The 15,369-nt window shown below is 68.2% G+C and overlaps 2 protein-coding genes across 3 annotated transcripts; both read left to right on the forward strand.

Annotated features, from left to right (window-relative positions):
* The first annotated feature begins 643 nt into the window (after window positions 1–643).
* On the forward strand, window positions 644–3,641 carry GTSF1 (gametocyte specific factor 1). 2 transcript variants are annotated; one of them, XM_054002277.1, is made up of 5 exons: window positions 644–892; window positions 1,707–1,833; window positions 2,174–2,254; window positions 2,669–2,750; window positions 3,380–3,641. In XM_054002277.1, the coding sequence occupies exons 1-5, from the start codon at window positions 800–802 to the stop codon at window positions 3,624–3,626; spliced, it is 630 nt and encodes a 209-aa protein (XP_053858252.1). In that variant the 5' UTR covers window positions 644–799; the 3' UTR covers window positions 3,627–3,641. The 2 variants fall into 2 exon arrangements, with proteins under 2 accessions (XP_053858252.1, XP_053858254.1); XM_054002279.1 differs by having other exon boundaries at window positions 644–847.
* A 6,847-nt stretch (window positions 3,642–10,488) lies between these two features.
* On the forward strand, window positions 10,489–15,061 carry LOC128821296 (integrin alpha-5-like; the record flags this gene model as incomplete). Its single annotated transcript, XM_054002247.1, has 7 exons — window positions 10,489–10,715; window positions 11,852–11,979; window positions 12,637–12,749; window positions 13,007–13,072; window positions 13,733–13,859; window positions 14,242–14,303; window positions 14,990–15,061. Coding segments are annotated over exons 1-7 (795 nt in total), but the record flags the coding sequence as incomplete, so codon positions are not given.
* Between the last annotated feature and the right edge of the window lie 308 nt (window positions 15,062–15,369).

The following is a 15,369-nucleotide window of genomic DNA, read 5'->3' on the forward strand; positions in this document are numbered from 1 at the left end:
AGTGAATCGAAGAAATCACCCAGGAGGATGGAGCTTCATAATCCAAAACTGTAATTAGACAATTAACCCCAATATGCAAATGAACCAAAACTTATAAAAGTGTGTGAAAATACAAAAATAAAATTTTTTTGTCCATTTTGTGACCATTTTGGGTCCAGCTTGGGTTTAGCCCCGGCCAGGCTCTTGTACTTTAAGGCTTTTTAATCAGGAGTTTTTAATAAATTTTTAATTTATCTCAGGGATAAAACTTTCAATTTTTAATAAATTCTTAGTTTATTTTTTGGCTCGTTCCGGGCGTCACCATGGAGACGGCGCCGCGGCGCCCCCTAGCGGCTCGGAGGACCCGGTAGCAGCGCCCGTTGCCGCGGTAACGGCGACGCTGCCGTAAGGCAGAACCGGCACCGGTGGGACCGGACCGGGACAGAACCGGGGCCGCTGGGACCGAACCGGGACCGAACCAGGACCGAACCGGGACCGAACCGTCACCGCTAGGACCGGACCGAGACAGAACCGGGACCGCTGGGACCGAACCGGGACCGAACCGTCACCGCTAGGACCGGACCGAGACAGAACCGGGACCGCTGGGACCGAACCAGGGCCGAACCGGGACCAAACCGGGACCGCTGGGACCGAACCAGGGCCGAACCGGGACCAAACCGGGACCGCTGGGACCAAACTGCGGCCGGTGAGACCGAAGCGGGACTGAACCGTGCCCGGTGGGACATAACCGGTACCGAGCAGTGCCCGGCGGTACCGAACCGTGCAGGGCGGTACCGAACCGGGTCCGGCGGTACCGGTTATGGAGCCCGACGCGCTCGTGCAGTGCCCGTACGACCGGAGCCACCAGGTGCGCGAGTCCCGCCTGCCCTATCACCTGGTGCGCTGCCAGCAGGTGCGCGGGACACCGGGAACGGGGGGACAGCAGGAACGGGGGGGACAGCGGGGGGACACCGGGAACGGGGGGACAGCGGGAACGGGGGGGACAGCGGGAACGGGAGGGACACCGGGAACGGGGGGACAGTGGGAACGGGAGGGACACCGGGAACGGGGGGACAGCGGGAACGGGGGGACAGTGGGAACGGGAGGGACAGCGGGGGGACACCGGGACAGGGAGGGACACCGGGGGGACACCGGGAACGGGGGGACAGCGGGACAGGGAGGGGACAGCGGGACAGGGAGGGGACACCGGGAACGGGAGACAGCGGGAACGGGAGGGGACAGCGGGAACGGGGGGACAGCGGGGGGACACCGGGAACGGGAGACAGCGGGAACGGGAGGGGACAGCGGGAACGGGGGGACAGCGGGGGGACACCGGGAACGGGAGGGACACCGGGGGGGCACCGGGAACAGGGGGACAGCGGGGGGACAGCGGGAACGGGGGGACACCGGGAATGGGGGGACAGCAGGAACGGGGGGGACACCGGGAACGGGGGTGACACCGGGGGGACACCGGGAACGGGGGACAGCGGGAACGGGGGTGACACCGGGGGGACACCGGGAACGGGGGACAGCGGGAACGGGGGGACACCGGGAACGGGGGTGACACCGGGACAGGGAGGGGACACCGGGGGGACACCGGGAACGGGGGGGACAGCGGGAACGGGGGGACAGCGGGAACGGGGTCTGCAGGAGTTGGGGTCGGGCTCTGGGCTGGGATTTGGGGGCGGGGACCCTTTAGCCCCTCCCCCCGTGTCCCCTGTCCCCAGAACAACCCGCAGGTGTCGCGCACCTTGGCCACGTGTCCCTTCAACGCGCGCCACCGCGTCCCGCGCGCGCACCTGCGCGACCACGTCACCTCCTGCCCCGACAAACTGCCCCTCGAGCTGCCCCCAGGTACGCGCTGTGCCCAGCTGTGCCCAGCTGTGCCCCCAGGGGTCCCCAGGTGTGTCCCCATGTGTCCCCAGGTGTGTCCTCACACTGTCCCCAGGTGTGTGCCCAAGTGCCCCCAGGTGTCCCCAGGTGTTCCCATGTGTCCCCTCACGCTTTCCCCAGGTGTGTCCCCAGCTGTCCCCTCACACTGTCCCCAGGTGTGTGCCCAAGTGCCCCCAGCTGTCCCCTCACGCTGTCCCCAGGTGTGTTCCCAGGTGTCCCCAGGTGTTCCCAGGTGTCCCCTCACACTGTCCCCAGGTGTGTCCCCAGGTGTCCCCTCACGCTGTCCCCCGTGTCCCCGCAGACCCCGAGGACACGGCCAGGCCAGCCTGCCCCCCCGCCCAGGACTGGCAGCCGCCCCCGTGCCAGGAGGACTGGGACGCAGGTGAGGTTCCCGCGTGTCCCCAGAGCCCCGGTGTCCCCAGGGCTGGCATGTCCCCACGGTGTCCCTTTTGTGTCCCCTTCACGTCCCCATTTTGCCCCGATCGTGTCCGCCTGGTCTCCCTGTCGTGTCCCCCTGGTGTCCCCATCATGTCCCCGTGGTGTCCCCATTTTGTCCCCATCCTGTCCCCACCATGTCCCCATCCTGTCCCCACAGTGTCCTGACAGTGTCCCCACCGTGTCTCTGCCCTGTCCCTATTTTGTCCCCATCTTGACTCCATCTTGTCCCCAAGGTGTCCCCATCCTCTCCGCATCCTGTCCCCATTTTGTGCCCACAATGTCCCCGCCCTGTCCCCATTTTGTCCCCACAATGTCCCCGCCCTGTCCCCACGGTGTCCCCACGGTGTCCCCCGTGCAGAGCTGGGCGAGCTGGAGCTGGAGGAGCCACCCCCGTTCATCCTCCACGTCACCAAGGGGGACCTGCCCGTCCCCTGCCGCAGGTAGGACAGGGACAGGGGACATTGATGTCACCAAGGGGGACCTGCCCGTCCCCTGCCGCAGGTAGGACAGGGACAGGGGACATTGATGTCACCAAGGGGGACCTGCCCGTCCCCTGCCGCAGGTAGGACAGGGACAGGGGACATTGATGTCACCAAGGGGGACCTGCCCGTCCCCTGCCGCAGGTAGGACAGGGACAGGGGACATTGATGTCACCAAGGGGGACCTGCCCGTCCCCTGCCGCAGGTAGGACAGGGACAGGGGACATTGATGTCACCAAGGGGGACCTGCCCGTCCCCTGCCGCAGGTAGGACAGGGGACAGGGGACATTGGTGTCACCAAGGGGGACCTGCCCGTCCCCTGCCGCAGGTAGGACGGGGGACAGGGAACAGCAGTGTCACCCCCCCAGGGCCACTCGGGTCCCCACACTGTCCCCAGGTGTCACACTCAGTTGTGTGAGTGTCCCCAAGTACCACCCTCAGCTGTGTCTGTGTGTCCCCAAGTCCCACACTCGGGTGTGTGACTGTCCCCAAGTGTCACACTCAGCTGTATGAGTGTCCCCAAGTGCCACCCTCAGCTGTCCCCCCTCCAGGACACCTGAAGTGACCCCCCCGCCCCTTCTGTCCCCCAGCCCCGACCCCGCCGCGCCACCGGAGGGGCTGTCCCCGAGGAAGCCCCGGCCGGCGACAGCAGCACCGCGCCTGGAGACAGCGGGAGCCACCCTGGGGACAGCCAGAGCCCGCTTGGGGACAGCCGGAGCCACCCGGGGGAGAGCCGGAGCACGCTTGGGGACAGCGCGAGCCCGGCGGCTCCCGGGGGCCCGGGGAGGTCTCGGAGCCGAGGGGGCCCCCCCGGTTTTTAAATTTTTGCGGAAATAAAAATCGCCCCGAGGACTGGCGGTGTCCCCTCAGCCCTGGGGGGAGGGAGATAGGGGACACTGGGGGTGGGGACAGTGCCACCCCCATGTGGAGGGACCGTGGGGACACCCACTCTGATCTCCCCCACCCCGCGATGGTCACTTCGAGCTGGTTGTGTCACCCCCCCGCGTGTCCCTGTCACCCCCACGGTGTCCCTGTCACCTGTCACCCCCTGTCCTGTCCCCACCCCCTCGATGTCCCTGTCCCCCCCCTGGTGTCCATGTCCCCCCCCGGTGTCCCTGTCACCCCCTTGGACGTGTCCCTGTCACCTCCTCGGTGTCCCTGTCCCCCCTCGACGTGTCCCTGTCCCCCCCCGGTGTCCCCCTCTCCCTGTCCCCCCCCCGCATTCCCTTTCCCTCCCATCCGCCGCTCCCAGGAGGAATTTTGGGCTCGGGCGGGGCCATTTTGGGGCGTCTTGCGCAAGGTCCCCCCCACCCCCACCCCGTGCTGGGGACACTGGGACAGGGGACCCTCCCCCCGGGGGGGGGGACAAGGGGGCGACAAAGGGGGGGAAAAAGGGGGGGACAAGGGGGACACAAGGTGGGGACAAGAGGGGGGACAAGGGGGGGACAACCGGGGACAATGTGGGGACAAGAGGGGGGACAATTGGGGGGGACAATTGGGGACACGGGGGGGACAAAGGGGGGGACAATGTGGGGACAAGGGGGGGGACAAAGGGGGGGACAAGAGGAGGACAAGGGGGGGACAATGGGGGGACATCAGGAGGGGTCCCCACCCTTGGGGGGGGACAAGAGGCGGGACCCCATCCTGAGGGGGGACAAGGGGGGATTCCCACCCTGGGAGGGGACAACAGAGGGGGGTCCCCATCCTGGGGGGGGCGGGGGACCCCCTCCTTGATCCCCCCCCTTGATCCCCCCCCTTGATCCCCCCCCACCTTGGGAATCCTTCCCAAAAATTGTCCCCACCTCGGGACCCCCCCGGGACCCCCCCGGGACCCCCAGGAATGGGGAGATCCCCACCCCCCCCCCCCAAATTCCTGCTCTTTTCTCCTCCCCCCGCGCCGGGAGCTGAGCTCAGCTCGGAGCCGCCGGATTTGGGGCGGAAAAAGTGGAAATGGGAATTTCTGTGTCACCGCCACCTCCGGCTCCCGCCACCCCTCCCCTCCCCTCCCCTCCCCTCCCCTCCCCTCCCCTCCCCTCCCCTCCCGCCCGCATTTCTGGGGGGGAATCTCCTTTTTATCCCTTTCCCCCCCATTTTCCAGGGGTTCACCCCGCTGGGTCCGCCTCGGGGGGGGGCCTGGAAAGTTCTGGAATGGTGGAAATTCCGGGATCGCAGCTTCGGGGCGGGATCGGGGATTTGGGATCGCCGCCCCCGCCCCGATCCCAACATCTGGCCCCGCAGCTGCCTTTCCCCGCATTCCCGATCCCTCCCTCCGGGATTTATCCCGCTGGATTTTCCCCCAAAATCCCTTCAAATCCTTTTTTTGGTGGGGGAATTTTCCACCCCTCCCAGCTCCACCAGGACGCTCCCAGCGGGATTTATCTGCTCACCCCATCCCAAATCCCACCCTACACCCCACGTGGAATCCCCCCAAATCCCACCCACCTCCAGGAGAGATTTATCCCAATTTTTCCCATTTTTTTCCCCGATTTTCCCATTTTTCCCCTTTTTTTTCCCCTATTTTTCCCAATTATTTCCCTTTTTTTCCTACTTTGTCCAAATTTTTCCTTTTTTTTTCCAATTTTTTCCAAATTTTCCCAACTTTTCTCAGCTTTTTCCAGCTTTTCCAGCTCTGACCCCTCTCCCTGCGTGTCCCGGGCCTGGCCTGGTGTTTTTCCTGCCAGGGTGGATCCGGGCGGGGGCTGGAAAATCGGGATGGGCTGGGAAAAAACAGGCGGTTCCCGCTTTTCCACCAATTTTTTAATGGCGATTTTTTTCCCTCTCTCCCCCGGGTCGGGAATTCCCTGGGCAGGGAGGATCTGGAATGTTCTGGTGGCATCCCAAATCTCTGTCACCTCCCGTTGTCCCCAAATCCCCGAGGGAATTTTGCCCGTGGTACTTTTGGGGGGATTTCCCGTTTTTTGGGGGGGTCTTCCCAGGAGGTTTTTGATGGAAATCTCTGATTTTGGGGCTGCTGGGACCCCCCAAAAGGGCTCTGAGGCAGGGATTTGTGGGGAAAACAAGGAACACCCCCAAACCCCAACATTTTCACCCCAAAAAAGCGACGTGGGGAGCGCCCCCAAATTCCCTCCCGCTGCCCCAGCAGGAAAATCCCGGATTTGACCCCAAAAATGCCCCGTTGGATGGCGGGGGGTGACCCCAAATGGGGTCGGGGGACATGGGGACATGTGGGGACCCCAAATGGGGCGGTGGGAAGGGTCACAAGAGGGGTGACCCCAAATGAGGACATGGGGATCTGGGGACATGGGGACATGGGGACACAGGGATATGGGGATATGGGGACATGAGGACACAGGGATATGGGGACATGGGGACATGGGGACATGGGGATACGGGGATACGGGGATATGGGGACATGGGGACACAGGGATTTGGGGATATGGGGACATGAGGACACAGGGATATGGGGATATGGGGACATGAGGACACAGGGATATGGGGACATGGGGACATGGGGATACAGGGACATGGGGACATGGGGATACGGGGATACGGGGACATGGAGACACAGGGATTTGGGGATATGGGGACATGGGGACACAGGGATATGGGGACATGGGGACATGGGGACATGGGGATACGGGGATATGGGGACATGGGGACACGGGGATATGGGGACATGGGAACATGGGAACATAGGGACATGGGGACACAGGGATATGGGGACATGGGGACATGGGGACATGGGGACATGGGGATACGGGGACATGGGGACACAGGGATTTGGGGATATGGGGACATGGGGACACAGGGATATGGGGACATGGGGACACGGGGACACAGGGACATGGGGACACAGGGATATGGGGACATGGGGACACAGGGATATGGGGACACAGGGATATGGGAACACAGGGATTTGGGGACACAGGGATTTGGTGACATGGGGACATGAGGATATGGGGGCACAGGGACACAGAGATTTGGGGTTATGGGCCTACGGGGATATGGGGACATGGGGACATGGGGACACAGGGATATGGTTACACGGGGACATGGGGTTATGGTGACACGGGGACAGCCAGCACACGTGTGTGGCGGGTCCCTGTGCCGTGGGGTCCCGTGTCCCTGTCCCCACACGTGCCCAGAATGTCCGGCCACACTCACACTCACACCCCCTGTGTCCCCCCGTGTCCCCCCCGGGCTGGCCCCGCTCCCGCCCCCCTCGGCCTCCAGCGCCTTTTTGGGAAGCGCCGGTGCCGGGGCCCCCCCGCGCCCCCCCCGCGCCCGCCCGGGCTCCCGGCCAGCCCCGACCCCCCCGCGCCCCCCGCCCCGGAGACACCGGGGGGACACCCGGGGGACAGGAGGGGACAGCGAGGGGACACTGAGGCACCGGCCCGCTCTGGGGGGGTCGCGGCGCCCCGAGACCCCCCGGGCGCGGCCCGGGGGGGGTCGGGGGGGCGCGGGGGGTGACGTGGCCCCGCCGCCGGGCCGGGCTATATACGGGACTGGCGGCGGCCGTGAGTCAGGCCCGGCCCCCCCGGGCCCCCCCCGGTGACTCAGGGACGCGCCGGGACGGGGACGGGCACGGGGGGGGTCCCCACGGCGGGGAGGGGGGCACTGGGGACACCCCCAGGGGTGGGGGCACAATGGGGGGGCAGAGCAGGAGGGGAAATGGGGGCAGGAGTGAGACACGGGTGTTTGGGGATTTTGGAATTTGGGGACTTGGGGGTTTGGGGACTTGGGGATTCAGAAATTGGGGAATTTGGGGGTTTGGAGATTCAGGGATTCGGGAATTTGGGGACACGGGGATGTGGGAATTTGGAGATTCAGGGATTTGGGGATTTGGGGACAGGGGGGTGTGGGAATTTGGGAGTTTGGGGATTTGAGGATTCAGAAATTTGAGAATTCAGGGATTCAGGAATTGGGGAATTTGGGGGTTTGGGGACATGGGGACACAGGGATGTGGGTGTGAGGGACGTGGGGACACGGGGACAAGCACGAATGGGGGGACAGAGCCACGAGACGGCGCCAGGCCACGCGCCTGCCCACGGTCACCGTGTCACCACACGGTGTCACAGCGCACGGTCACCGATCCCGGTGCCACCACCCGTGACCCCGGTGCCGCCACACGCGATCCCAGTGTCAGCACCCACAATCCCAGTGTCACCACCCGGGATCCTGGTGCCACCACACCCAATCTCAGTGTCACCACACATGATCCCAATGTCACCCCCCGCGCCCCCGGTGCCACCCCGCGCGTGCCCGGTGCGGGGCAGGAAAGGCCCCGGCGCCAGCGCATTGTTCCCCCCCCGCCGCCCGCCACTTCCCCCCCGGCCACGGAAACGTCCCCATTGTCCCCACAGGGGCACAGCGGGCACACAACCGCGGGGACACGCGGGGGGACACACCCGCCACCCCCTCCGTGCCACCACCCGCGCCCCCCACCCCGGGCGCGGCCGCTGCTGCCCTGGGGGCGTCCCCGGGGGCGTCCCTTGGGGTGTCCCTGTGGGTGTCCCCGGGGGGTGTCCCCGGGGGTGTCCCCACGGTCCCCCGAGCCCCCCCCCGGAGCCCCCCGAGCCCCCCAGCCCGGCCCAGCTGCGCGGCCGCCGTTGCATCAGCGGCGCTGGAATGCGGCGGCTGCCGGGCGAGGCCCCCGACCCCGGCCCCCTGCGCGCCCCCCGCCCCATTGCACGCCCCCTTTGCACGCCCCCCACCCTTTTGCACGCCCCCATCCCACTGCACGCCCCCAGCCCCCCTTGCACGTCCCTGGCCCCCCTTTGCACGCCCCCATCCCCTTGCACGCCTCCTTTGCACGCCCCCCACCCTCTTGCACGCCCCCTTTGCGCGCCCCCGGCCCCCCCCCCCCGGCCCCCCCTTGCACACGCGGCCACGCGCCCCGCACGGGGCCGGGGGGTGTCCCCTCGTGTCCCCTCGTGTCCCCCCCTTTGCACCAGCACCGGGGGGGGGGGGGGCTGCACACGCGTGCGGTGGGGGGGGGGCACCTCCCCGCCCCCCCCGTGTCCCCCTGGGGGGGTCCTACTGTCCCCTCGTGTCCCCACAAGGAGGGTGGCAGCGCCGTGTCCCCCCCTGGGGGTCCTGTCCCCCCCCCCAGTGTCCCCCCGTGGGGGTCCCGCCCCTCCGTGGGAACGGCTCCAGCCCCGGCCCCGTTTCCGCTCTTCCCTTCCAGGAAGCGGCGCCGGGATCCGGCCCCCCCCCGTGTCCCCCGCGGTGTCCCCTTCCTCCCTCGGTGTCCCCTTCCTCCCTCAATGTCCCCTTCCCCCTGCAGTGTCCCCTTCCCCCCTCGGTGTCCCCCGCGGTGTCCCCTTCCCCCCTCGGTGTCCCCTTCCTCCCGCCATGTCCCCGGCCCTGCCACCCCCTGGCCTGGCCCCCGTGTCCTGTCCTGCAGTGTCACCCATGTCCCTCCATGTCCCCTGTGCCTGTCCCGTGTTCCGATGTCCCCAAAATGTCCCAGTACCGACAGTGTCCTGTGTTCCAGTGTCCCCTAAATGTTCCAGTGCCCCCAGTGTCCCCAGAATGTCCCAGTACCCGCAGTGTCCCCATGTCCCTGTCCCTCACGTCCCGGTGTCCCAGTGTCCCCATGTCCCTGTCCCTCACGTCCCGGTGTCCCAGTGTCCCCGTGTCCCCACGTCCCTGTCCCTCACGTCCCGGTGTCCCGGTGTCCCAGTGTCCCTGTCCCACATGTCCCCATGTCCCTGTCCCACACATCCCGCTGTCCCAAGGTGTCCCAGTGCCTCTCGGGTGTCCACGTCCCCGCTGTCCCATCACCCTCACGGTGTCCCTGGGCTGTCCCCGATGTCCCTTGGGTGTCCTTCAGGTGTCCCCATCCCTGATGTCCCCAATGGCCCTGGGCTGTCCCGGTGTCCTTGAAGTGTCCCAGTGTCCCTCTAGTGTCCCATTCCCTGATGTCCCGCTGTCCCCGGGGTGTCCCTGTCCCTGATGTCCCTAGTAGCCCTGGGCTGTCCCAGTGTCCCCGGGATGTCCTGCTCGCCCCGGGGTGTCCCGGTGTCCCCGGGGTGTGCCTGTTCCTGTGTCCCGGTGTCCCCGGGGTGTCCCGCTGTCCCCGGGGTGTCCCTGTCCCTGATGTCCCCAATGGCCCTGGGCTGTCCCGGTGTCCCCGGGATGTCCTGCCCGCCCCGGGGTGTCCCGGTGTCCCTGGGATGTCCCGCTGTCCCCGGGGTGTCCCGGTGCCCCCGGGGTGTCCCGCTGTCCCTGTGTCCCGGTGTCCCCGGGGTGTCCCGCTGTCCCGGGGGTGTCCCTGTCCCTGATGTCCCCAATAGCCCTGGGCTGTCCCGGTGTCCCCGGGATGTCCTGCTCGCCCCGGGGTGTCCCGCTGTCCCCGGGGTGTCCCGGTGTCCCCGGGGTGTCCCGGTGTCCCCGAGGTGTCCCGCTGTCCCCGGGGTGTCCCGGTGTCCCCGGGACGTCCCGGTGTCCCCGGGGTGTCCCGCTGTCCCCGGGGTGTCCCGGTGTCTCCGGAGTGTCCCTGTCCTTGCCGTCCCGCTGTCCCCCCGTTGTCGCGGTGTCCCGCTGCCCCCGGTGCGCCCCCGCTCCCCCCGGGCTCCCCGCCGCCCGCTCCCGGTGCCGGTGCCGGTGCCCGGCGGGGCTCTGGCTCCTCCCCGGTGAGTCACGGCGGGGCGGGGCGGCCCCGGGCCCCCCCCGGGCACTTTCCGAGGGGACTCGGGAGCGGGAGCAGCGCCGAGCCCGGGCAGCCCCGACCGCCATGGCCCCGGCCCCGGCCCCGCCGCGCCGCCCCCGGCCCCGGCTCCCGCTGCCGGTGCCGCTCCCGCTGCCGGTGCCGCTCCCGGTGCTGCTCCCGCTGCTGCTCCCGCTGCTGCTCCCGCCGGTCGCTGCCTTCAACCTGGAGGCGTCGCGGCCCGCGGTCTTCCGCGGGGCCCCCGGCTCCTTCTTCGGCTTCGCGCTGGACTTTTACCTGCCCGAGCCCCGCAGGTACCGGGAATCGCGCCGGGAACCGCGCCGGGAAGCGGGGACCGCGCCGGGAACCGGGACCGCCCACGGGGAACCGCACCGGGACAGGACGGGGCGGGGGCGGCAGCGGCGCCGGGGCGGGAGCGGCCGCCGGGAGCGGGGAGGGCGGCGGGACGGGAACGGAGGGACGGAGGGACGGAGGGGAACGGGACCGGGACCGGGAACGGGACGGGAACCGGGCACCGGGAGCGGCCGCCGGGGAGGGGGAGCGGCCCGGTGGGACGGGGAGCGGCCGCGCAGCGGGGCGGGGCTCGGAGGGACGGCACCGGGAGCGGGATAACGGGAACGGGACAGCGGGAACCGGGAAAGGGAAGGGCCGCCGGGAACGGGAACGGGCGGGGGCGGCGAGAACCGGGAATGGGAACGGGAAGTGTGAACCGGGAGCGGGAAGCGGGACGAGGGAGTGGGAGCAGGACTCGGGGAACGGGGCGGTCCCGGGGACTGGGCCAGGGCAGCGGGAACGGGGCATGGGGCACCGAGGCGGGGAATCGGAACCGGCCCGGGGAACCGGGAATGGGAAGCAGGAAGCGGGACCGGGGAACGGGAACCGGGAGGGTCCGGCCCGGGGGTCCCGAGCGGGGCCGAGCCCTGGTCCCCCGGTGTCCTCCGGTATCCCCCGGTGTCCCCCCCGCGCCGCCCCGCCGGGGGTCCCGGGGCCCCCGCTGCCCCGGGCCCGGAGCGTTTCCTGTAACCGGAGCCGGGAGCTGCCCCCGGGGGGCTCGGGAGGGCGCGGGGGGGCCCCGAACATCTGGGGGGGACCCGAACATCTGTGGGGGGGACCCACGCAGGGCCTTGCCGCCCCCCCCCAGTCCCACGTGTGACCCCACAGGGGGCCCCGGGGCTAACCGGGGAGCGCCCGGTGAGCGTCCCCCGCCGCCCGGGACCTCCCCGACCCCCCCGGCCGTGTCCCCCCCTCCCCCCCAGGCTTGGTGCTCCCCCCCCCGGCCCGGGAGGGGTCCCGGAGCACCGGGGCTGAGCCGGAGGGACACAGGGAACACCCGTGGGACCCCCCGGGCCTGTCGCGCCCCCCCCCGGGTGTCCCGCGGGTGACAAGAGCCGTGTCCCCGCGCGGTCACCCCCCTGTCCCCCCCCCCCAGTGTCAGCATCCTGGTGGGGGCCCCCAAGGCCAACACGAGCCAGCCCAATGTCACCCAGGGGGGGGCCGTGTTCCACTGCCCGTGGCCCCCCGGGGGCGGCTGCACCCCCATCGACTTCGACCACATCGGTGAGGGGACATGGGGACACTTGGGGACACCTGGGGGCATGGGGGGACACGGGGGGGGGGGGAAGGGGACACGGGGGGGGAAGGGGACACGTGTGGGATGGGGACGTGGAGCGGGGGACAGGACCCCCAGGGCATGGGGACAGGGACACAGATGGGGACAGGACGTCCAGAAATGGGGGCAGGGACAGGGACAAACCCCCCAGGAATGGGGACACGGGTGGGGACAGGATCCCCAGGAACGGGGACAGGGACAGGGACAAACCCCCCAGGAATGGGGACACGGGTGGGGGACAGGATCCCCAGGAACAGGGACAGGGACAGGGACAAACCCCCCAGGAATGGGGACACAGGTGGGGACAGCAGGACATGGCCAGGGGAGGATGGGGACACAGACCCCCCCCACCCCGGCATGTGGGGACAGGGATGGGGACACCCCAGGGGACAGGGACACCGGTGGCACCCAGGAGCCCCCCAGGGCAGCTCCGTGTCCCCGTCCCCTGTCACCGTCCCCTGTCCCTGTCCCCATCCCCCCGCTGGCCTTGGCTCCCGTTAATGATCAACCCTGGGGCCGGGGGGGTTGGGGGGGCCGGGGGGTCCCCGGGGGGGGAGGGGGGTGGCCTGACCGCTGTCCCCGTCCCTGTCCATGTCCCCCACCAGGGACCCGCACCCACGACTTTGGGGGCAACAGCAGCGACGGCCCCGAGCCCGTGGAGTTCAAATCCCTGCAGTGGTTCGGGGCCACCGTGAGGGCCCACAACGGCTCCATCCTGGTACGGGACACCGGGGACACCAGGGGGGATGCTGGGGACAGTGGGGACACTGGGGACACCGGGGACATTGGGGCCACTGGGGACACCGGGGACACTGGGGGGACACTGGGGACAGTGGGGACACTGGGGACGCTGGGGACACTGGGGACACAGGGGACACTGGGGACATTGGGGACACAGGGGGGACACAATGGCTCCATCCTATACGGGACACTGGGGACACAGGGGGGACACTGGGGACAGTGGGGACAGTGGAGACAATGGGGACACTGGGAACATTGGCGACACTGGGGACAATGGGGGGACACAACGGCTCCATCCTGGTACGGGACACTGGGGACACCAGGGGGACACTGGGGACACTGGGGACATTGGGGACACAGGGGGGACACAATGGCTCCATCCTATACGGGACACTGGGGACACAGGGGGGATGCTGGGGACACTGGGGACATTGGGGACACTGGGGACACAGGGGGGACACTGGGGAGACACGGGGGACAATAGGGGGACACAATGGCTCCATCCTGGTACGGGACACTGGGGACACCAGGGGGACACTGGAGACACTGGGGACAGTGGGGGCATTGGGGACACAGGGGGGACACAACAGCTCCATCCTGGTATGGGACAGCGGGGGGACGCTGGGGACAGTGGGGACAGTGGGGACAGTGGGGACATTGGGGACATTGGGGACACAGGGGGGACACAACAGCTCCATCCTGGTATGGGACAGCGGGGGGACGCTGGGGACAGTGGGGACATTGGGGACACTGGGGGGGCACAACAGCTCCATCCTGGTAGAGGACACTGGGGACACTGGGGGAACACTGGGGACATTGGGGCACTGGGAGGAACGGGGCACACCGGGCACACCAGGGGGTCACCCTGAGGTGCCCATGCTCCCCCTATGTCCCCCCCGTGTCCCCCCCGTGTCCCCCCCATGCCCCCCCGTGTCCCCCCGTGTCCCCCCGTGTCCCCAGGCTTGTGCCCCCCTGTACAGCTGGAGCCCCCCCAAGGAGGAGGGGGGGGCGCGGGAGCCGGTGGGCTCCTGCTTCCTGTCCCTGGGCAACTTCTCCAAGTTCGTGGAGTACGCGCCCTGCCGCTCAGGTGGGACCCCAAAAGCCCCCCGGGACCCCAAAACACACCCTGGGACCCCCAAAAACAGCCCTAAATACACCACAGGACCCTCAAAAACACCCCGGGACCCCCAAAAACAGCCCCGAATACACCCCAGGAGCCCCAGAAATACCCAGCTCCTCCCTGCCGCTCAGGTGGGACCCTAAAATACCCCTGGGATGCCAAAAAACACCCTGGGACCCCCAAAACCAGCCCCAAATACACCCCAGGAGCCCCAGAAATACCCAGCTCCTCCCTGCTGCTGAGGTGGGATCTCAAAACAGCCCAGGACCCCCTAAAAACCTCCTGGGACCCCCAAAAACACCCCCAAAACACCCCAGGACCCCCACATTACCCCCCTGTGCCCCCCCAGACCTGAACTCGGCGGCCGGGCAGGGCTACTGCCAGGGGGGCTTCAGCGCCGAGTTCACCCAGGTGGGCTGGGGGGGCTCGGGGGGCTGGGGGAGGGGAGGGAGGGGGGTCTGGGGGGTTTTGGGGGGGTTTGGGGGTTTGGGTTTTTGGGGGGGGTTTGGGGGGGGGTTAGGGGGGGTTTGGGGGTTCAGGGGGGTCCCGGGGGGTTTTGGGGTTTTGGTTTTTGGGGGTTTTTGGGAGGTCCTGGGCGGGTTAGGGGGGTTGGGGTTTTTGGGGCGTCCCGGGGGGTTTGGGGTTTTTGGGGTGTTCGGGGTTTTTGGGGGGTCCCGGGGGGTTCGGGTTTTTGGGGGTTTTTGGGGGATCCCGGGCAGGTTTGGGGGTTGGGGGTTTTGGGGCGTTCGGGTTTTTTTGGGGTCCCGGGGGGTTTGGGGTTTTTGGGCGGTTTGGGTTTTTGGGAGGTCCCGGGGGGTTTGGGGTTTTTGGGGGGTTCGGGTTTTCGGGGGTTTTTGGGGGGTCCCGGGCAGGTTTGGGGGTTGAAGTTTTTGGGGGGTTCGGGTTTTCGGGGGTTTTTGGGGGGTCCCGGGCAGGTTTGGGGGTTGAAGTTTTTGGGGGGTTCAGGTTTTTGGGGGTTTCTGGGGGGTCCCGGGCAGGTTTGGGGGTTGGAGTTTTTGGGGGGTTCGGGTTTTTGGGGGGTCCCGGGGGGTTTGGGGTGCAGCCCCGGCTGAGGGGGGTCCCCGCTGTCTCTGCAGACCGGCCGGGTGCTCCTGGGGGGGCCTGGCAGCTACTTCTGGCAAGGTGAGAGCCTGGCCTGGCCTGGCCCTGTGTCCCCGCTGTGTCCCCACTGTCCCCTGTGTGTCCCCAGGGTCCCCTGCCTGTCCCCACTGTCCCCTGTGTGTCCCCTGTGTGTCGCCCCGTCCCTGCCCACCCTGTCCCTGCCTGTCCCCTTTTGTCCCCTGCCTCCCTCCCCATCCCCCTGTCCTCCCTGTCCCTGTCCCTGTCCGTGTCCCTGTCCCTGTCTCGTGGTACCTGGGGAGGTGTCCCCAGGTGGTGCTTAGGTGTCCCCATGGGGGTGCTGGGGTGTCCCCATATCCCCGTGTCCCCAGGGTAGTGCTGAGGTGTCCCCGTGTCC

The sequence above is a fragment of the Vidua macroura genome, chromosome 38, assembly GCF_024509145.1.
Source record: "Vidua macroura isolate BioBank_ID:100142 chromosome 38, ASM2450914v1, whole genome shotgun sequence".
In the NCBI taxonomy this organism is placed as follows: domain Eukaryota; kingdom Metazoa; phylum Chordata; class Aves; order Passeriformes; family Viduidae; genus Vidua; species Vidua macroura.

What these genes read in the sequence shown, in the direction of transcription:
- GTSF1 (XM_054002277.1), top strand. Translation starts at nt 800, where the DNA reads ATGGAGCCCGACGCGCTCGTGCAGTGCCCGTACGACCGGAGCCACCAG. An exon ending in CCAGGAGGACTGGGACGCAG is followed by an intron (nt 2,255 to 2,668) that starts GTGAGGTTCCCG and finishes TCCCCCGTGCAG; the next exon opens with AGCTGGGCGAGCTGGAGCTG. An exon ending in CTGCCCGTCCCCTGCCGCAG is followed by an intron (nt 2,751 to 3,379) that starts GTAGGACAGGGA and finishes TCTGTCCCCCAG; the next exon opens with CCCCGACCCCGCCGCGCCAC.